Genomic DNA, 23552 nt, shown 5'->3' with positions numbered 1-23552 from the left:
ATGGACTGTGCGGCTGGTCCCGGCGGGGGTTCGAGTCCTCCCTCGTGCATGGGTGTGTGTGTTTGTCCTTAGGATAATTTTGATTAAGTAGTATGTAAGCTTAGGGACTGATGACCTTAGCAGTTAAGTCCCATAAGTTCTGACACACATTTGAACATTTTCTCCATGCGATTTCCATATTTTTGATACCACGGAAAAAACCGTTCGTGGCCGTCGATTTGATTCGGACGAAGACGTGCACGCCTCGGTACAAGCATCGTTCTATAGGCAATTGCAAACAATCTTCCACTAAGGTGTTGATCGTCTTGCCTCACAGTTGGATACATGTATTGACAGTTGTAGTGATTAGTTTTGAAGTAGTAAACAGTTAACTTACTTTTTTTCTACATATCTCATTTTCATTTGACTGTTCGTTACAAATTGATGAGACACACTACCGTTCTACAACACTATTGGTGGAAATAGTAACATCCGTATAACACCTAGGAGTAACCTTCCAGACCGATCTAAAGTAGAATGAGTAAACAAGGCAATGTAACTCATCCACGAAATAAATAGTTTACAAAACACACATTGTACCGATTTTTTTAGTATTGCTCATTAGCAAAGGACCCTTATTGGCTTGGGTTAATAGAAGAGACAGAAAAGATTCCAAGAAAAGTGAATACGGGTGAACATTCCGTCGGTGCGAAACGGTAAACGTAATCCAGCTATAGTCGCTGCAGAAGAGGCATTGCGTATCAGGGGAGGGTTACTATTGAACTTTTGAGAGCGTACGTTCTAGGCGACATTTTGCTTCCTCCGTGATCACAACGAGGAAATTCGAGAACTTAGAAATAAAAATGGAGGTTTACTGACAACAGAGTGGTTTGCAGAAAATGTGTTTAGCTGTAGATATAGGATGTTCATGGCAGATGCCGTTGTCTGTAAGAATATAGAAACGCCAGAAGACAGTAGCAAAACTGCAGAGGATTGGTGATTTATATATAGACTGTATGTAAATAAATGTAACTTACTGCAAATATATAGCAGAAGAAATTCCGTGCTGTGCGTTTACACTATTAGAGAAAACCGTTGTTGTTGTGGTCTTCAGTCCAGAGACTGGTTTGATGCAGCTCTCCATGCAACTCTACCCCGTGCAAGCTTCTTCATCTGCCAGTACCTACCGCAACCTACGTCCTTCTGAATCTGTTTAGTTTGTTCATCTCTTGGTCTCCCTCTACGATTTTTACCCTCTGTGCTGCCCTCCAATACTAAATTGGTGATCCCTTGATGCCTCAGAACATGTCCTACCAATCGATCCCTTCTTCTAGTCAAGTTGTGCCACAAGTTTCTCTTCTCCCCAATTCTATTCAATACCTCCTCATTAGTTATGTGATCTACCCATCTAATCTTCAGCATCCTTCTGTAGCACCACATTTCGAAAGCATCTATTCTCTTTTTGTCTAAACTATTTATCGTCCACGTTTAACTTCCATACATGGCTACACTCCATGCAAATACTTTCAGAAAAGACTTACTCCATACAAATACTTTCAGAAACGATTTCCTGACTCTTAAATCTATACTTGATGTTAATAAATTTCTCTTCTCCAGAAACGCTTTCCTTGCCATCGCCAGTCTACATTTTATATCCTCTCTACTTCGACCATCATCAGTTATTTTGCTCCCCAAACAGCAAAACTCATTTACTACTTTAAGCGTCTCATTTGCTAATTTAATTCCCGCAGCATCGCCTGACTTAATTCAAATACATTCCATTATCCTCGTTTTGCTTTTGTTGATGTTCATCTTATATCCTCCTTTCAACACACTGTCCATTCCGTTCAGCTGCTCTTGCAGGTCCTTTGCTGTCTCTGACGGAATTGCAATGTCATGTGCGAACCTCAAAGTTTTTATTTCTTCTCCATGGATTTTAATTCCTACTCCTAATTTTTCTTTTGTTTCCTTTACTGCTTGCTCAATATACAGATTGAATAACATCGGGGATAGGCTGCAACCCTGTCTCACTCCCTTCCCAACCACTGCTTCCCTTTCATGCCCCTCGACTCTTATAACTGCCATCTGCTTTCTGTAAAAATTGTAAATAGCCTTTCACTCCCTGTATATTACCCTGCCACCTTCAGAATTTGAAAGAGAGTATTCCAGTCAACATTGTCAAAAGCTTTCTATAAGTCTACAAATGCTAGAAACGTAGGTTTACCTTTCCTTAATCTATTTTCTAAGATAAGTCGTAGGGTCAGTATTGCCTCACATGTTCCAACATTTCTACGGAATCCAAACTGATCTTCCCCAAGGTCGGCTTCTATCAGTTTTTCCATTCGTCTGTAGAGAATTCGTGTTGGTATTTTGAAAACCGTAACTATCATAAAACACCTCTAAGTAATCATCAGGAGCTACCCAAAGTAGTCTGTCTGCACAGTGTTGTTCTCCATGGCGGGAACTGGTAGCTCTATACTGAGGTGAAAAAAGTCATAGCATAGCAATATGCAAATGACGGTAGTATCGCATACACTAGGTATAAAAGGCAGTGTGGAGCCATCATTTGTACTCAGATGATTCATGTGAAGAAGTTCCCGACTTGATTATGGCCGCACGACGGGAATTAAAAGACTCTGAATGCGGAATGATAGTTGGAGCTAGACGCATAGGACATTTCATTTCGGAAATCGTAAAGGAATTCAGTATTTCGAGATCTGCAGAGTAAAGAGTGTGCAGAGAATACGAAATTTCAGGCATTACCCCTCACCACGGACAACACAGCGGCCGGCGTTCTTCTCTTACGATCGAGAGCAGCTACTGTGCATAGAGTTGTCAGTGCTAACAGACAAGGAAGACTGCGTGAAATAACCGCCGGTCTGGGTGGCCGAGGGGTTCTAGGCGCTACAGTCCGGAACTGCGCGACGGCTACGGTCGCAGGTTCGAACCCTGCCTCGGGCATGGATGTGTGATGTCCTTAGGTTTAAGCAGTTCTAAGTTCTAGAGGACTGATGACCTCCGAAGTTAAGTCCCATAGTGCTCAGAGCCATTTGAACCATTTTTTGAAATAACCGCAGAAATCAATGTAGGACGTACGACCAACGTATCAGTTGGAACAGTGCTGTGAAATTTGGTTTTCATGGGCTTTGGCAGCAGCGACCGACGCGAATGCCTTTGCTAGCAGCGCGATATCGCCTGCAGCGCTTCTCCTGGGCTCGTGACCATATCAGTTGGTGAGAGCGGATGGTAGGGTTCAAGTGTGTGCAGACACCACGAAGCCATGGACGTAGTTTATCAACAAGGCTGGTGGTGGCTCCATAATGGTGTGGGCTATGTTTACATGGAATCGAATGTGTCCCCTGGTCGAACTGATCATTGACTGGAAATGGTTGTGTTCCGCTACTCGGAGACCATTTGCAGTCATTCATTTGCTTCATGTTCCCAAAGAACGACGTCATATCACCGGACCACAATTGTTCGTTATTTCGTTTGGAGAACATCCTGTACATTTCCAGAGAATGACGTGGCCACCCAGATGGCGTGACATGAACCCCACCGAACATTTATGGGACATAACCGACAAGTCAGTTCGTGCACAACATCCTCGCCGGTAATACTTTCGCTGTTTTGGACTGCTACGGAGATAGCATGGCTCAGTATTGCTGCAGGGAACTTTGAACGACTTGTTGGATCTATGCTACGTCGAGTTGCTGCACTACGCTGAGCAAAGGAGGTCCGACATGATGTTGAGAGGTATTCAGTGACTTTTGTCAACTCAGTGTTGAATGATCCCAAAGTGCACGCTTTCTCTTAAGTCCTCGTTTAAGCCTTCCATTCTCTCTACAAATGTACTTAGACTTTCTCCACCATTTTTAATTGCTGGTACTTTCATTCCGTTCTTAAGCCTGTCTGCATAGTATTGTTCTCTCTAACGTTAGTTTGCATCTGTGTCTTAATGCGCTCTGTGGCCGAGCGGCTCTAGGCGCTACAGTCTGGAACCGCGCGACCGCTACGGTCGGAGGCTCGAATCCTGCCTCGCGCATGGATGTGTGTTAGGTTTAAGAGGTTCTAAGTTCTAGGGGACTGATGACCTCAGAAGTTAAGTCCCATAGTGCTCAGAGCCATTTGAACCATTTTTGAACAATGCACTCTGGTGGGTGATGTCCGGCTGGAAGGCTTTTGCTGGACTAGGAAAGCTGCGAATCAAGTGTATGTGAATGGTAGTTTAATTCGGTGACGCAACAGTCGTGCATGCAGGTATTAGGAAGGGTTGGGCGTGATGATGGTGGTGATGATGGGGGAGTGAGTGAGTGAGTGTTGGGAGATGCTGTCCTCGATTCTCAGCGATCAGCGATTATTGCAGCATGTTCTCAACTATTAATTTGTCAGTACTGACCAAACTGGTGGGATGTATTTTACTGTGTATGGTACGACATCAAAGAGTTTCAGTTTAGCACTCACCTTTGGCAGTGGCTTGGCCTGCGTCTCTACGTGTACACCAGTGACCTCTATGATGTTAGGCAGGTGCGGACGAGGGTACTCCATAGAGAAATGGCTGTTGACGATAAGGAGGCTGAAGTTGCGATCCGTCTCATACACCGATGGAAGGTCAGGACCGAAGTATTGTCTCATGATGGCGTCCTGCTCTGGAAATGTTTCCCAGAACCACAGGTAATAACATCTCAGGTAGAAAAACACATTGTACACCCGTTCCCAGAAGGTCATGTGGTCCGAGAATCCCAGCCAGACGTCGGGTGCGTACGCTGGGTTCATGGGATTCCCCATGGCGTAATACAGAGGCGAAAAGGCTGCCAGCGTCACCATCCCGACGAGAGGTGGGGAGCCGACTCTGTGGGCCAGCCCGTAGTAGCCCTGGTACAAAATCCGCTCCATAATCATCACGTCGAATGTGTGGTTCCTCCTAGAAAAAGTTGTCTATTTATAGTTGCCAAAATTTGTGGAAGAAATAGGCATGCATCCATTCACCACAACAACTATGATGCACATTTATCATTGTTCTAAGTATGTACATCATTAAACTGGATATTTTGTCTATAGGCTTCTGGTTACCCACAATTAATATCACTCATTTGTAAAATTATCATTTTTTGTGGTTTTGTTTGTCATAGTTGCTACCGTATACTCCTTGTCTACAAACTTAGAAAATCAAATCTCAGCTCTAATTGTTAGAGCCAGTTTTGCGCTAAGTTTCCAATTTGTCCTGTGGCTAAATTTAAGACTGTTATTTCAGATGAACATTAGGGAGCCGATAAAGAAGGTAGATGAGCAATTTGTGTATCAGGAGTAAGTGGAAAATTCTGAAGTGATACCCCTTCTGTGCCTCTCTGAATAACGTGTAACCACAGGGATGGAGAACTTAAATATCAGGGATTACAGACTAGCATCATTTTCATGGAGAGTTAACATGGGAAACGGAGTAGTTGCAGCATATGTAAAAGTTGGACACAAAGTCAAAAATACTGATACAAGCAGTTTCTGTGAAGATCAGAATCTAAAAGCATATGCTTGTGACTTGTTATTGTAGAATACTTCTCTTGTGACTGTAACAATCTACAGATAGTCTCTAAAAGATTTTCATCTATTTATGCGAAATCTGGATGCATTATTGAGCTATCTGTCAGACAAGAAGGAACATTTGGTAGTTTGTGGAAATACAGTATCAGTGTAGATTTCTTAAAAGCATCTGACAGGAATCATGAACTAGCATTATTGTTTCGTTCATTAAGCCATTCCATCATGGTCTGATGCAGCAACATGGATTCAATGTTCCAAAAATAGAAATCGGTCTTCGTTGCAAGTGTTTTATTAATAATGATGCATCTTGTGCAATTAGCTCATCTTGAGATTATCTGCACTTAGAAATAACAAACTTGTTACATAATAGTTTATTTGGGAAACTGTCTAGCAACTATCAGTGGGATAGCTAAGCTAAAGGTGAAAAGTGATTCACAGTGGTGATTGCACAAGCTGAAATCTTTAAGTTAAAAGCATAATACTACAACAGTAATAAGAAATTAAATCTGCATGAGTGCAGGATTAGGAACGAAAAAGAATATCAGCAAATCATAATTTATCCATCACATAAGAAGATTATTATTACTAATTACAAATAATCAGAAGATGCACTAACTTCACAAAGCCGGTCATTATTAACAAAACACCTGCAACAGAGACTACTTTCTATTTTTGGAATTATTTGGCTCTTTAAATCTAATTTCAGAGGTAAATTTCCCAAGTACAGAAAGACATGCAAATATGAAATTCAATATATTTCATAGCAAATTTTTGTCTATATTCGAAAGTAGCTTTCCCAAAATATCGAGAAAGTCCATTAAGAAAACAACCCATGGATAACTAAAGGCATTGAAATCTCATGTAAGACAAAAAGGAAAATTTATTTACAAACCAGAATGGGGCAAGGTCTGACATTGCTTGCATTCTATAAGACATACTGTAATATTTTAAAGAACGTCCTCAAATGTTGAGAAATGTGGACATCTGGGCAGGACAACCAGTCAGCGTGCAGGATATCACAACAGTTAAACAAATTTGCAATATTGTGATTCATAATTCACAAGTTACAAGTATTTGTAACAATCACTTTATAAGTATAGCAGAAAAAAGTATAACATGAGTCATTTGAAGAAGCAATAGAATGTATTAAAAATGCCATTTCACAAATTTATAAGTATCTGGAAGTAGCCCCAGCGACCTTCACTGATATTAATAGAATTATAAAACTTCTTTTTTTAAGAAAAAAACAAACCTCATATTCTATTGATGGAATTTCAGAAAGAGTTTTGAGTTCTGACTTAATAAGTAATAGCCTTAGTAATATACACAATGCATCACTGGACAGATTGAAACATGCAACTTTTAAAGTACTTTATGAGAAAAGTGACAGGAAAGACTTAACTCTAGTTGGTATTACATGCAAATGATTTGAATCATGCTTAATAGTAATCAAGAATTCATACTGGATAATACAAACAATATTGAAAGAAGAGAAAATTTTAGTGGTTAGGACAAATCACACAAAGAAACCCACAAGGCTCAATTTTGTATCAACTTCTGTTCCTTATATAAGTTAATGACCTTCCAGTTAAGATTCATCAAGCACAGGTGATACTCTTTAGAGTTACTAACAGTTTTATAACAGTGGTCTGCATTTCAAAACTTCTTTTTTATGTTCATGGATTCTTTAGACGATGTTATATATTTAGTGTATGCTGAATTTAAAAAATAACTGAATTTCCTCAGTCATGCCACATTTCTTCTCTGCCTCAATAGTTAGTCATTGGCTTATTAAGTACATAAGCAATTCAAGTCTTTGAAATTTTTAAGGTTATTATCTCTTAGAAAGAAAATACTGATTGCACAAAAGCGAACTGCAAGAATAATAAGTGGCGTTCACCTATGGTCGTCATGCTGGTATATCTTCAAGGAGACATTGTAACTACATCATACAATACATATATTCGCTAGTGAAATTATTCATAATTAATCCATCACATTTTGAGAATAGTGTTGCCTATACCTCCAATACTCGAGGAAAAGTGACCTCTATTTCACATTATTAAGTTATCAGGTGATCATGAAGCAGTTCAGTTTGCAGCAACAAAAAATTTTGATAATTTTTCCCATAACATAACATTTCTGACAGGTATAAAAGCAATTTTATAAATCTAACCTAAAATAATTTCTCCTGGACATCTCCATAGATGAATTTGTAAAACAATAGTTTTTAACGGTTTTCCATGATTAGAACTAAAATATTATAAGTTGATTCATGTAACAGTAATCACGCTTAGATATCCTGTAAACTGACTCGTACCACATCATTTCGGTAGAAGAACCGTTCAAACGCTTTATGGGTATCATTTCGGTAGAAGAACCGTTCAAACGCTTTATGGGACTTGTAACAAACTAACTGAATAGTTGTCTTGCCTCTGTAACGAGATTGTTTCTTCATTGGTTGCTTTTTATGTTTCGAAAGATTTACTTTTGCTTCGATGCATCAACATTCTAGAATACACTGACCAGTTGGCGTTTCCAGAGTTATTTAATTACATTATCGAACAGTTTATCACCAGTTTATTTTACAATGTATGCTTTGTTCGTGTACCGTACCCCACACAGAGAACACAAGAAGCATGTGGCAGTCTGACCGACTGTAAGACAAGTTAAACTCTTAGCTACAAAACGAACGAGTGGGAGAAGAAAGAGAGCTAAGACATTAACGGTCCATCGATGACAAGGTCATAAGTGAAGGAGTACAAGCGTGAGTTGGGGAAGAACAGGAAAATAAATCTCTGACATGTCCATTTAAGGGAAGCATCCCAGCACTTTTGGGAAACCACAGAAAATTCAAACATGGATACTTGTACAGGATTGGAACCACTGTCCTCCCGAATGCCTAATCACTGATTAACTGTGTATTGACGTTGTTCTGTATGTACAGCGTATCCGTATGACTATGGTCCTGAACTATTCGTGTATTTATCTTGGTACAGTAAAACGTCTCTCGGAAGTGGAACACAACAAGCAGCGCCGCAGAAAGGCTAAATTAAAATTCGTAAACTAAAAATTACATTGTAAAATGTGTACACCGCCTGATGCAGTGCAAACGCAATCAACACAGGATTTCGCACATGGGAATAATTCTGGATGTTAATGTTCTACTAATGATTTTTCTGAAACAATTTTACAGCAGTAAGTGATTTTAGAACTTTTTTTTCACGATCGTGAACAGTACTGACTTTATACGAATATGACCTGTTTTAGAAACACATGCAGGATTGTTGTTGTGGTTGTCCTCAGTCCCCAGCTGCTTTGATGCAGGTCTGCATGCTACTCCATTCAATTCTGAATCTGCTTACTGTATTCATCTCCTGGCCTCCCTCTACGATTTGTAACCCCACCCCCAACCCACACACGAATCTCTAATACTAAACTGGTGACCTATGGGTGTTTCAGATTAACCCACCCAAAAGACTTCTATTCTTTCAAAAAATGTATATTTAGGGGAGGAGAACTAACTTCCCTAGCTGTGAGCAATCTATGACATACCTTTTAACCAAATTTGGGTACAACAGTTTTACAGCAGTCCGTTAGCTACGCACAAATATTCAAAACAGCGGATTTACCTTGGATTACGAGCTAATACACAGCTAATGTAAAGGATTTTGTGACAGACCCTTTGGGAAACCTGACCTCCATATGTGCAATTCTTGTATTACGAGGGTCGTTCCGAAAGTAATGCCTCCTGTTTTTAATCATGGAAACTACATAAGATACATAAATCACAACAGCACAGCAAAGTAGAGCAATATTTCAGTTACAGACTGTCATTTTCCCACATAGTCACCACCATTCGTTTTGCACTTTGACCAACGATGAACCAGGATCTGCATGCCGCGCTTATAAAACTCGGAAACAGCTGAGGCTAACCACTTCCTTACAGTTTTGACAACAGCATCCGAGCCTTTAAAATGTTCGCCACATAGTCCAGTCCATCTATCAGGGGTTCAAATGCTTCAAATGGCTCTGAGCACTATGAGACTTAACTTCTGAGGTCATCAGTCACCTAGAACTAATGAAACCTAACTAACCTAAGGACATCACACACATCCATGCTCGAGACAGGATTCGAACCTGCGACCTAGAACCGCACGGTCACTCCGGCCGGCCTCTTTCAGGGGCACAAGGAAACGGATGTCTGAAGGCGCTAAATCGGGACTGTATGTGGATGTGGTAAGACAGTCCAGCTGAATTTTGCAGTGAGTTGCGTGGTAGCAAAACTGGTATGAAGCCTGGCGTTATCATGTTGCAGATGAAAGTTAGTTTTCTTCTCTGGCCTTACCCTGGAAATTCGGGCTTTCAGCTTAGCCAGTGCCGTCTTGTAGCATGCTGAATTGACAGCTTCTCCATAGCCTAGGACACCCAAAGAACCACACTCTGGCTATCCCAGAAGACTGAACACATCATTTTGCCTGCAGACGGCTGTATCTTGAATTTTTTCTTTCACAGAGAATTCGCCTGTCGCCATTGCATGGACTGTCTTTTGGATTCAGGTTCGTAGTGGTGATACCACGTCTCATCTCCAGTGACAATGCTATTCCGAAAATTGTCACCTTCAGCTTCATAGGAATAAACACCATCAGGATGTTGAACAGGACGAAATAAGAAAGCATTTTCTTTCACTCAGAAGTACACAATGTTTCCGGACAGGTCGAACAGTTTACATTCTAAAATTGTTCCAGGATGGTCTTCTGGGATCATGGTCCATCTGTTATAAAACCACCTTCATTTGGACACACCTACAATAAGCGGTAGCCACATTATGAATAGGATTACGACGAAGTGCAGAACGTATAAGGTGTTTAAAGAGGCGTTTCTGCACGAATTTTGGGAGAAAGGAAAATATGAATTTGTCAGACTAGGCATTTTAATGATGGAGCCGTACGAGGGTTCGCAGTTTCGTTATATGAAGCAGCGCTTTAAAGAAATGGTGAGGAGCAACCAGTTTTTGGACACATCGTTTGAGGCGAAGAAACGCATACTTTGTACAGATCTGCCAGAGCAAACTGCCTAACCGAATTCAAAAAGACTTTACATTAACCAGTAATGGTATGGTCGATGCAGACGCATTCTTTCACTTGCTCGATTAACTTGTCTACAAAAATGAAGTCATGGGACCAGTGCACTTTGTACAAACGTATTACGAAACGTGACAACGTGTGCAAGCGAAAGCGAAGTGGTGAGAGAGGCATCGACCCCACAAACATGGGAATCAGTGAAACAGAAACAATCAGTGTAATCCGTGGACGAATCCATATTCTGCAGATGATAGGCGAAATCTCAGAGGATGTGATGTTCAAAGAGGACACTGTGCGGAAATCAGTGAAATACGCAGCGCAGATCCGGGAAGGAATCCGCGAGGGAGTGAAGAGGAAAGCAGCATGAGGCAAGATTAGCCGACGGTCGAGAACCCGACTTCACCATTAGACGAAATGTAACCCCCAGAGGATTCCTTGTAAATAAATGTAGAAAGTGTAACTTTAGGAATCAAGTAGCTGGAGGCCCTGCAAACACTGAATAATTGGAATGTGGACATGTATGTGGATCGCTCGTTGTTGAAAGGCACTAAGTCCACATTCTTGATAAATTCGTTTTAGCGTGATTTTGCGTTCTGCGAAGAAAGACACATGTTTTGTTGTTGAAAGGAAAAATGCTCTAGCAGCGCTTGTGCCATTACCACAGCCGTCTCGTCAGTTATTCCGTGTTGGAAGGAAGTTCGTCCTGCAGCTAGTGCGCTTCAACATGGAATGTCTATCAATGCCAACCAACCTATGCAGAGAGCGCTGTTGTGTTTTGGATGTCAAGATTGGCATGCTTCTTTCTTTTGTTTACACGGATATTGAGTGTTGTCGCTGACGATATATACTATGTGGTTGTTGTGCTGTGCGTATTATTAATCTTTTCCTTGTTGTGTTCATAAACTATTTTCATCACGGACAACGGAGTTACGGCAGGAATGAAACGTTAACGGAAAGAAAAAAAATGCCAGGAATAAAGAAAAGAGATCGAGGGTACAGGAAAGGCAGTTCCTCAGAAAAGCATTGGGCCTCCCTGCAGGTATGACAGAAAATATCGTTTTTACCTAAATATTAGCTGTTTAACTATTTCACTTCCGTGAAAGGGATTCGAAAGATTATTGATACTCAAGTTTGATTATTTTCAACAAAGATTTTTCCCAGGTAACTTGTGTGTTTGTTTCGGGTACAATCGTCATTGCTTCAGTATACTGCAAGAAGAATCGAGGCTGGAGGTATTTAGTGCTTTTTACGATTATGAAATCAAAAATGAACATAATATCCACCTACAGAGATGATCCCATTGAACGGCGAAGATCTAGGGCTGTTAATCAAAACGGAGAACGATCAAAAGTGGAACGTGAATCTGCGCGTACATATTTCGTAATTAGACATCAGGAGTGTCTGTATGTCTGTAGCAATGGATTCATTAGTTCACACGGAGTAACACAGGAGCGTGTATTCGGAACTGCTAAACTGTTGTCGAAAGGCGAAAGCCCAGTGGACAAGAGAGGATTCAGTAAGAAGATGCATGCTGTATCACGTGAAATCTGCACTGAAATTCGGGACCACAACCTCAGGTTTCCTATCAAAGCATCTCATTACGGGGGTAAAGGAGCAAAATACTTGGATGCAAGGTAGAACCTTAAAAATGGATGATTTATTTTATGAAAAACATGCTAATCTTGAAGTTAAAATATACATTTTATGTTGATTATTTCAATACGAACTTTGGCTAAAGATTCGGTAGACCCCAAATAGATGTGTGCAGTATCTGCACTTATAGCGCAAAATGTTAAATTAGCACTAGCAAGTGAGCTAAGTATTCACAAGCGTAGAAGTCGCAAATTATATTCCTCTATGAAATCATCCTCAGAATCCTGTAGCCAAATAACACTGTGTTACCCTTGACTACATGCAAAATTTACCTGTACCTCATATACATGATCAGAAAATATTCTACCAAAGGCAGTTATGGGTACATGTATTTACTAAACGAGTACACGACCTCCAAGACAATAGTATCTGTATGTCCAGCTTTTCAGAGACATTTGCGGAACTTGGCTGTTCGTTACTGAATGTCAAATCAAACACCTTTCAGCCGTCTAGTTTCCAAATTTATTTTATTTTGCTATCAGTTTCGGCGATTTACTGCGCCATCTTCAGTCAGCGGATGATGGCTGATGTGATCGCTATAGCAAGCAGAAATCTACTAATACCAATATTGCTGACCCCTGTTTTGACCAGAAACGAGGTAGAATCTTCAAACACAGCAGTCAGGGGCCTGATGATGGCGTAGTAAATCGCCGAAACTGGAGCCAAGTAAAATAAGTTTGCAAACTAGGCGGCTTAAAAGTGTTTGATTTGACACACTCCAAGACAATAGTTCCAAAGTACACTGGTATCGAGAGGGGCAGACCAAGTAAGGGCCAATGAGGTGTGTACATTCATACTGGACTAGCTCACCAAACAGATTAAACCAGGCACGAAAAAACTTCACTTGTACTCGGATGCGTGTCCGGTCGAAAATAGGAATCATTCATTTATTCGTTTCTGTATGGGTTTGGTCGAAGATAAAAGATTCGAGGAAATTATTCACCGTTTCCATATTAGAGCTCATTCCTTCCTCCTTGCGATAAGGTTTTGGTGTTTTCAAAAAAATTGTGCTGTGACAAAATCTACACCCCAGAAGAATATTGTACAATCACTGCTAATGCAAAAAGAGATGTTACAATAAAAATGGGGGAAGGAAATGACATCATTGATGTGGATGCGTGGTGGCCTAAGCATTATAGGTGAGCAACTCTAAGTGATCAATCAAGAGGGAAGGACGTTCCCAGAAGCGCGAAGGTGCTGTTTGCTGCTGTGTCGTTCGCCGAGTTCCAGTATTCTGCAGATCATCCTGGCAGAGTGGTTGCTCTTCTCTTCATTGGCAGCATAGTCCATCAAACATTCCATTTTTCTCAGCCTGAACCAAGCAATGGTACTCTTATGAACCAGTTGAGAAGGCCAATGAGGAAGCACGAATAGCAATCAAATCAGCGAAACAGGACGATCTCAAGGAGGTTCATCTTTACGTCACGACGTCTGAGGCGAGCAAAGCATTCTTTGATGAATTACTAGAAGGGCTGTGTCAATGAAAATCCATTACCTGCCGTTTCTAATAGTGTGACTTGTTTTAATAACTGTTTTGTTGTTCAATATCTGTGACTGTAGTGCAGTCGTGTCAGTGTATAAATATACCGCATAAGAAAATAGTAAGCGTTTCTGTGTGTTGTATGAAGAAAATAATATGCATGTACTTGCATATGCATATATAAATTTAGAAATAAAGGAAATAAAGCACGAACGTGAATTTCATTGCAAGCTTACATGTCCTGTTCATTCCATGTTGAGAGGAGATAGGTCTAGTTATGTATTTTGCCAGTAATTTATGGAACAATGCTATTTTGGTTTTATATAACGGCGTGTGTGTGTGCACTTTACACGCACAAACAAATACATATCATATTACATTACAAGAGCGGAAAAATATTTTTCTGTTTATCTCCAAACTTTAAAAATTGGACTTAGTAAGTGCCTATCAACAATGAGTGATTCATGTTTACGGAGAAGAGAAATGTCTGTTTTAGTTGAACAATGAGGAGCCACAAAATAATCTTAGAACGCAATGAGAAGGAGCGAGTTATTAGACAGCGTAGTATTATTGAAAATGAGAGGAGGTCAAGCAAGAGTAAATTTATAAGCCATAGTCTTTTTACGTGTACTGTGGATCGTACAGAGTGAGAAGAATTATTCATGATAATGTTGTAGAGATAGCACCTTGAGGAGTCACAAATCGAAAGACCAGTGACACATTTCACATTTCTAGGTATCCATTGATTAGATAACAATCACTTTCATAATCATAGGTGAGTGAATGAGGAAGAATAAACGAGATGAGTAGTACTGTGGGAGAGTTTCCGGTGATGTTTAAGTCACTGAGGCAGTATCGAAAGATTACGATAGTGAGTGCATTGGAAAAGACTTCGGATAAATTTGCCTTATAAGAATATTTTGCTTGTTACAGTTGACTGTTGATGCCACCAGAGAGAGGCTTGATCTTTATTTTGCACTTCATTTCCTTCCAAATTAAACGGAATTATACATGCATTGATACTTCGTTCAGCCACGATAAGCAAGCAAGGGCTTGAGCCTTCAGCACAATAATTACTTCGGTGAAAATCACTTCTCATGTCGTACAATTTCAAAGTAATGAGATTCTTTCCATTATTTAGCAGATTTTTTTTTAAGTTCTAGAAGGTATGTGTGCATCGAGAACTATGGTCCATGCAGTTATACAACGTCCTGTGGAAATGCTGTGTTATCTGTTTCTTTATAGTGGAATGTTCTGAATTATAACATTATTATATGTCGCACAAACAATTTCAAAGTAATAAGATTCCTCCTATTATTTCAATAGACTGTTTTCAAGTTGCAGAATATGTGTGTGCCTCGAGAAGTTCGGTCCCTGCAATTATAGTGTCCCGTGGAAATGCTGTGTTATCACTTTCTTTAGCGAAATGTTTTGAATTGTAAACGGGATCCAGTCAAAGTACATGCTTTCCCTTCAAAGTGGAACTTAGGAAATGTTTATGGAACAAGATGCCAGATACACTGATAGGTAGTTTCCTCATTAAACAGTAGTAAGTCATTTCAGATTATAAATTACATCCGTTGTGGTTACTATGTGTGTCTGTATCGAGTTACACATGATGGGCAGTCAGGTGGCATCACTATATTATTATATGTTGTTCCACTATTCACATATAAAAGTGGCGATCTTTCATCTGGGTAACCTTATGTGAAACTCTTATGCCCACTAGTTTAAACTTTCCATCACGCAGGCACCATATGTGCATCTAGAAAACTATTTTTTTTCGGAAAAGCACGTTGGTAAACAATGGTTATAGTTCTATCAATAATTCAGATGGCCAAATTCTTGTCAGTAATTTGGCATTGCATGAAAATGGTACTCAAAATGAAATGGTGTTGCAAAAAGGTGTGAAATTACGGTTACTATATTTATCGTCTCTATTATTATGTACTGCTCCACTAAATCACACCACAAAGTTAATAATTTCTGTACATTGGTCCCGAAAATTCTACTGATAATTTCCATTATAGTATACGCACATATTAGCTGTCATTCAGTGCAAATTGAAAAATCGCCAGGTTACAATTTTGTAGTTTCTAATATTTCGAGCTCTGAAGTGAGTGAACTATCTGCCCGGCATTGGACAGCGTATGCGCTAGCGTACCAAAATCTGTGTGGTTTTTGCTGGCTGAAAGCTGCACCTGGGTTTGTTTTCAGATTTGACACATGGTAGACATGGGTTTGGCTGGTTTAGTGAACATTTCCACTCTAATAATTTATTTTGGCAGATCAGTGTTTACTTGCAGGGTGACAATTATTGAATTACATGAAGGAAAACGTAAATTAATTACAATCTACGGCGTGCACACACTTTATTCAACATGTAAACGTCACTACAGATATTCGGATTTAGGTTATGACATGTTCAATACGCTTGCCATCCTTGGCGATGATATGGTGCAGACGAATAGCGAAATTCTACATGACTTGCTGAAGTGCCGAAACATCGATGCTGTCGATGACCTCCTGAATAGCTGCTTTCAGCTCAGCAATAGTTTTGGGGCTATTGCTGTACACCTTGCCTTTAACATATTCCCATAAAAAGGAGTCGCGTGTGTTCGGATACGGAGATTAAGGCGGCCAATCGAGGCCCATGCCACTGGCCTCTGGGTACCCCAGAGCCAGAATGCGGTCCCCAAAGTGCTCCTCCAAGACATAAAACACTTGCTTCTTCGATGGGGTCGAGATCCGTCTTATATAAACCACATCTTATCGAAATCAGTGTCACTTAGGATGATGAGGATGAAATCATCTTCCAAATCCTACGCGTACTGTTCACTAGTCACTGTGCCATCGAGGAATATCGCACCGATTATTCCGTGACTGAACACTGCACACCACACAGTCACCTGTTGAGGGTGAAGAGACTTCTCAATCGCGAAACGCGAATCCTCCGTCCCCCAAATGCGACAATTTTGCTTATTGACGAACCCATCCAAATGAAAGTGGCTTCGTCGCTAAACGAAACCATACATGATCATACTAACTCCCATCATGTTCCGCGCCCAACCGTACAGTTTGAACGTCCTAACGCAAACCGTTCAGAAGTTATGACCATTTTATTTCAGAGAGTTCAATAACTGTCACCCTATATAAGTTAATGCATTTGTGGATTCATGAAACCATATGATCCTTCAGCACTTGCGCTACATGTTTGTGGATAACTAAACTTAACGTAAGCCAACAATGTTACCGTAATTTTATGCTTCTGTGTTTCCATAAGTGACGATCTGTTTTGATTTTTTGAGTGCGATTAAAGAACCATTATGTGAATGTGATTCCATGGCTTTTGAGTGGGTTGGTGAATTAATTTAGATTTTTAGAGCTGTTACATGTGGCATTACATCAGATTTGACTAACACAACCAATTACCACCATTTCAAATAACACCAATTGTACAGCTGGTCAGTTCTACTATTAAATTAGGTGGAGCATCCAAGTTTGGTTACGGCTCACCTATTTAGACAAAATGGATGAAAAACTCACTTGAGGAAATCTTGCACTGCAGGTTCATTAAGTTGCCAAGGAACCATAGTTCTTGAAGCAGATCGAATAAACGAAATACTCTCTGCAGGTGACTGCGAGGCCATTTTCACGAAATCCAACTCACCGATGATATTGTATCCAACGGATAAGTCAATTTCCGTCAGGTTTTCGTGAGAAATCTGTAACACAAATAAGTGGTGTTAGTTCTTGTTTTTCACACTACGTTTTATTACAAAATGTAAGTACAAATGAAGAGGTAATACCACAAATAATTTAAGTCAGAAGTGATGGGTGATACAGGAGTACCGAAGAAGATACTAGCTGCTAGTCCCAGAGGAAAAAGGAGAGCGCAGAATATCGAATACATGGAGGATAGGTGGTATCATACTGAGGATGAGATACAGAAACTGGAAAGGAGCAACACGCAGTCGAGACACATTAAAGAGGCGAAGGTCCACAACGAACTACATTTGCAACAGAAGAAGAAGAGTAGATGAAAGTAAGGTCGGAAATATTTTCTAGCCCAGAGGGAGTTCAGCATACTGACAGTGAGTAGAACCGACCGCAAGATCATCTTTGGCGTCGTAAGACAGTGCTGAACCTGTTTCCTCAGTTCAGTTTCTATCTAACGGATACCACTAAGGACACGTACGTTTCGAACGTCTTCCACGTTGCAGTAACATGACTGACGACGTTAACACAAGGTTTAAAAACGACCACCACAACATCCGAAGGCACCCCGAAACAGGAGTTCGAAGACCGTCAACGTTTGGAGGCCAAAGTCAACGTGATCAACCGCGACAGCTGCTATATGGGCGTCAGAGTATCGGAACTTGATATCATTAGCATGGCGCCGCACAACGTCGGCACACAGCTCTTCTTTCGCCAGCTTTATGTACACAGTAGTACTGAGAGTCGAAGAACGAATTCCGAGAACATCTTGCGTCGGGAGACGCATTTCGTCTTGTATAAACATTCTACGTCAGACGCCTTGTAAGGTGTCAGGCAAATCCAACACCTTCCATGAAACCCTGACATGATAAGCAAATCCAGTAGTATGTCACATAGCTCCGAATAAATCGTGACATTAAATTAACCAAAGTAATACGAGTAACGTGTGAGCAAATGGAATACCACAGACTAACACAAGAATGCCTAAATGCATGTCATACCTTCCCACCGTGAGACAGACGCAGTTCCGAGGGGAGAAACGAGAACAGAAGCCGAGAGTAGAACTGTGTTAAGCTGGAAGGCCCTACGATAAGGGACGGACGGACACCTACGTCGCCAGCTAACTGCTAGGACCACACCACCCGCAAGTTTTAGCGTGAGACTTTTTCGCATCTCTGTTACGTTAGGACCACCCCCCAGCCCATGTTAAAAGATAGAGCCCTCCAGAAGAACAGTATAGATCTTACGATAACGCTAAAAGGACCACACCAGCTGCAAGTTTTAGCGTGAGACTTTTTCGCGTCTCTGTTACGTTGCAAACTTTAAAAACATTGCCCCACCACGAAAAGTGTAACGTTTCTCATTGGATAGACAGAATTTTTGTAGGCAGAGCTTAAGGTTAACATTGAGACCCTGATTGGTCAGATGAATACACAGCCAGATAGTTTTTTTTAAAACCAACTTCGGTAAATTGTAGTAAGGAGAAGTTAAGAGTGAGTTGCTTCCGAGAGGGCGAGCTGGACGGAGCTGCGCCGGCCGCCGCCCCCTGACGAACACCGACAAGGTAATGAACGCACGTGATGCCGCATTTTTGAGCGCATAAGGCTTCACTCAGAACTACAGAAGTCTCATCTGTTACATCCCCTTTTTGCGTAATACTAGTGTCGATCGTCAATTGAAGCTCATGGTGTTCACATTTGCCACTTGAAGTAAAAATCTGAAACGCGATGATTTTTCTGTTATATAGTTATTGAGAAGCTACATCAGCCACTGTAATTTACGACAAGTTAGATAAGTAATTAAAGATAACTGAGGGTCACTGTAGACCATTTTGATAGTTTTCCATTGTAGAACTTGGAAACCCATTCAGGGAATATTCATTCACATTTTTGTTGAACGCAGTTGATTTTTACCATCCTGTATTAAAACATTTCCTTTTATCAATAGTGCAATTTATAAACGATGTTTCGTGAGTAGAATAAAATTTCCAATGGTAAACTTAACTGCTTTTTCGACGTTATTTTACCAACTAACTAAAAATAGGAAAGCCTTGAACCCCTTCCACTAAATTTAGTTAGTATTAAGATTCTTTTACAGGGAGTGCAGTGGAGCTGACGCTGAAATCGTTAAGTATTTGGTTATATCATCGCTAGTCTCACTGAACTCTTCTGAATTCTACATGTCATGTGTGGTGTGGCGTCTCCTTACCAGCAACAGGTCCCAGGTTCAAACTATTCAATTCTCTAAAAAACACCCTCAGGGCATCGTTGCGCGAAAGTGGTAGGGAGACACGTTATAGAACAAACAGACACCACGCAGAATGTTTAGAGCCTCTGGTCGTTCAGGACCTGGAGGAAAAGTTAATTTAATCGTGACTTGTCGGTACGAAAACACCATGATGGTCGATCAGATCGGACTCTGAGCAGAAGTAAACAGACGCTCGCTCGTTCGTAAGCACCACAACAGGGAGTACGCAAAAAGATAGCGCTCGCCTCACCACTGCCGAAGGCAGGCTGAATCACTTTGCTACTGTCTCCTCGCCTGTTAGCGACCATACAGTAGTATTGTATGCATGCCTAAAATTTTCAAACTCAGATTTCTCGAAAACGGTTCAGAGCTGGTTCTTCCTCATTTCGTAATTTCAACTCTTAGCCATGCTCCATACACCCTGTCAACACGAAATAAATCGGCGAGGGCAAGTACATACGGTCCCCTTGCCTGCACAAGCAGTGAAAGTGGTTTCAAAAGATGTGTGCAATACTACGACGTCATGTGAAAATTTGATAAACAACGCGTACATTAAACACCAGTCGGTGTTCCGTACTATCTGTGCACCATTCGAATCTACCCAGCTGATGATAGACAAAATAGACATCAAACAGTAAAAATACTACTGCAATAGATTCAGTAAGACAGGTTTTATTTTACCTTATTTCAGAGCGTATAAATGTGTTTTTTAATAGACTTAAATATAATAATGAACCAGATTAATATAATAATGTTATAATATTGCAAGTGGCCAGTCGTGAGTCTCAACTTAATTTGCCGGTTAAATGCCTGATTCTGTCTGGACTTTCAAGAAATCAGAATGCTACCCATGTGTTTAGATATGTAATATAAAAGTTTCAGCTAGCGGATAATACAGAGAGGCCTCGTAAATGAGCCATGGGGGCCTTGCTCAAGTAACAAGGGTTGCATAATATTGAAATAGATACGAGTCGAAATTTGCCCAGTTTATTGTCTTTCATGAGCACACAAACGAGAAAAGAAATGTGGTGTCACCGCCAGACACCACATTTGCTAGGTGGTAGCCTTTAAATCGGCCGCGGTCCTTTAGTATACGTCGGACCCGCGTGTCGCCACTATCAGTGATTGCAGACCGAGCGCCGCCAAACGGCAGGTCTAGAGAGACTTTCTAGCACTTGCCCCAGTTGTACAACCGACTTTGCTAGCGATGGTTCACTGACAAATTACGCTTTCACTTGCCGAGACGATAGTTAGCATACCCTTCAGCTACGTCAATTGCTACGACCTAGCAAGGCGCCATTACCAGTTACTATTGATACTGTAAAACATGTACCGTCAAGAGCGACGCTCATCATTTATGGATTAAAGTCAAGTATTCCACCAGCTACGTCCGTTTTTCTAAATTCTAATTTCCTTGACCTGTTCCATGATGTCACGCCAGCCTGTGCGAGCTAAAACGCGTGCCTTTCGGCTTCCTCTAATAATACGGGGTTGGCTCTCCTGCCAATCCACAACATTGGCGACGAGGCAACACCGCGTTCGTAACTATACTGCCCCGATTTACTTGTGTAATGGTTTCGCCACCATCTCCAGATGTACTGTCCGACTTTTATCCCTTACAGAATCAGCAGACGCAGGCCTTACTGGATGCCCTTGGACAGCTTGTCCAGGGTCAATGTGCAATGCAAAACGATGCGGCAGCCGCCGCTCCACCGCTAACGCAGCCACAACACACAGTTGCACCAACTTTTCATACTTTTGATGCTGCACTGGAAAGCTGGACGGAGTGGTCACGCCAATTTGGATTCCATCTCGCCGCCTACAGAATTCAAGGTAACGAGCGGCAGCCTTTTTTATTGTCCTCCACGTACCGTGTGATAGTCAAATTATTTCCCCGACGCGACATAGCAACTCTGTCCTACGACGAAATTTTGTCTGCATTAGATGCATATTTCAATGAATCAGTCAATGTAGTTGCCAAACGGTATACCTTCTCTCCTACAAAACGTACGGCAGGTCAGACTAATCGGGAGTGGGTTGCAACCTTGCAAGGCCTTACTAGGGATTGTGCTTTTGAGTGTCAATGTGGACTCCCTTATTCAGATACGGATGCAATTGCACAGAACGTTTCTGATGTTCGTATAAGGGAACAGATTTTGAAACTAGTCAATCCCTCCCTTCAACAAGTGATGGACATGTTGGATCGGCAGGACACACTTGACTTTGCTCAGGAATCATTAGAAACTTCGCCACCCGTGTGTCAGGTTAACCGGCTCGCCGGGCGAGCTGCAAGGAACAGTAAACAGTCCTCGCGCCCGACCGCTGCCGCTGCCGCCAGGCTCTCATCCACATGTACCGCACCGGCAAGCAAATGCAGTGCTAAAATCATGCCCGCGTTGTGCTACTAGACATTCGCGTGAGAATTGCCCGTCAAGCCAAGCTATTTGCTTTTACTGTAATAAAAAAGGACATGTTCAAAGTGTTTGACAGAAAACGCTCAGACTGGAAACTCAAAATCATTCCAGGCCCTTTGCTTCGCGCCGGAATCGGAATCGAACCAAGGATATTCAGGCTCGCGAAACATTGCCCATGGAAATTCATATAGTTCATGCCACTCCGCCCAGTGCCACTCTCTCTAACAGTGACTGTGTTCGTCCCACAAATAGTGTGTGTCTACATCGCAGGAACTCACGTCAAGTCACAAGTGATTTTGTACCAGTGTCAGTTCACGCTGCACGAGACAGTCGCTCTTGTCGTCAGCGGGACAATAAAATTTTTGTGGACTTGGACATTAACGGCAAAGTGATACCATTCCAGCTCGATACCGGGGCTGCAGTTTCACTGATTAATCAAGACACTTACTAACTGCTGGGCACACCTCCGTTGCGTGCCGCAACTGTGAAGTTAGCTAGCTATTTAGCTCACAAGATCCCTGTGTAAGGACAGTGCAGCCTTCTTGCAACATACAAGGGACAAACAAAACTTGTGTCATTTTACGTCCTTCGTTCTTCTTCTGCAGTGAACTCGTTTGGTTTCGATATATTTCAGTTGTTTAACTTGTCTATAGTAAATCAAGTCCTATCAGTGAACCAGACTGTGCCTTCAGACAGTGTTTCTCGTCTGTTGTTGTTGTTGTGGTCTTCAGTCCTGAGACTGGTTTGATGCAGCTCTCAATGCTACTCTATCCTGTGCAAGCTTCTTCATCTCTCAGTACCTACTGCAACCTACATCCTTCTGAATCTGCTTAGTGTATTCATCTCTTAGTCTCCCTCTACGATTTTTACCCTCCACGCTGCCCTCCAATACTAAATTGGTGATCCCTTGATGTCTCAGGACATGTCCTACCAACCGATCCCTTCTTCTGGTCAAGTTGTGCCACAAACTTCTCCCCAATCCTATTCAATACTTCCTCATTAGTTATGTGATCTGCCCATCTAATCTTCAGCATTCTTCTGTAGCACCACATTTCGAATGCTTCTATTCTCTTCTTGTCCACACTATTTATCGTCCATGTTTCACTTTCATACATGGCAACACTCCATACAAATACTTTCAGAAATGACTTCCTGACACTTAAATCTATACTCGATGTTAACAAATTTCTCTTCTTCAGAAACGATTTCCTTGCCATTGCCAGTCTACATTTGATATCCTCTCTACTTCGACCCCTCATCAGTTACTTTGCTCCCCAAATAGCAAAACTCCTTTACTACTTTAAGTGTCTCATTTCCTAATCTAATTCCCTCAGCATCACCCGACTTAATTCGACTACATTCCATTATCCTCGTTTTGCTTTTGTTGATGATCATCTTATATCCTCCTTTCCATACGTTATCCATTCCATTCAACTGCTCTTC

At 41.3% G+C, this 23552-nt stretch overlaps 1 protein-coding gene across 1 annotated transcript in view; it reads right to left on the bottom strand.

Annotated features, from left to right (window-relative positions):
• Window positions 1-23552, bottom strand: part of LOC126237287 (UDP-glucosyltransferase 2-like) — a 115657-nt gene that overhangs the window by 64708 nt on the left and 27397 nt on the right. Inside the window, exons 3-4 of the mRNA XM_049947233.1 lie at window positions 17278-17456; window positions 4441-4900 (exon numbers count right to left, since the gene is read on the bottom strand). Of these exons, the coding sequence (XP_049803190.1) occupies window positions 4441-4900; window positions 17278-17456 (639 nt within the window). The remainder of the gene's footprint in view (window positions 1-4440; window positions 4901-17277; window positions 17457-23552) is intronic.

This window comes from Schistocerca nitens, chromosome 2 (genome assembly GCF_023898315.1).
Source record: "Schistocerca nitens isolate TAMUIC-IGC-003100 chromosome 2, iqSchNite1.1, whole genome shotgun sequence".
NCBI lineage: Eukaryota > Metazoa > Arthropoda > Insecta > Orthoptera > Acrididae > Schistocerca > Schistocerca nitens.
This window is presented reverse-complemented; position numbering and strand designations above follow the sequence as displayed.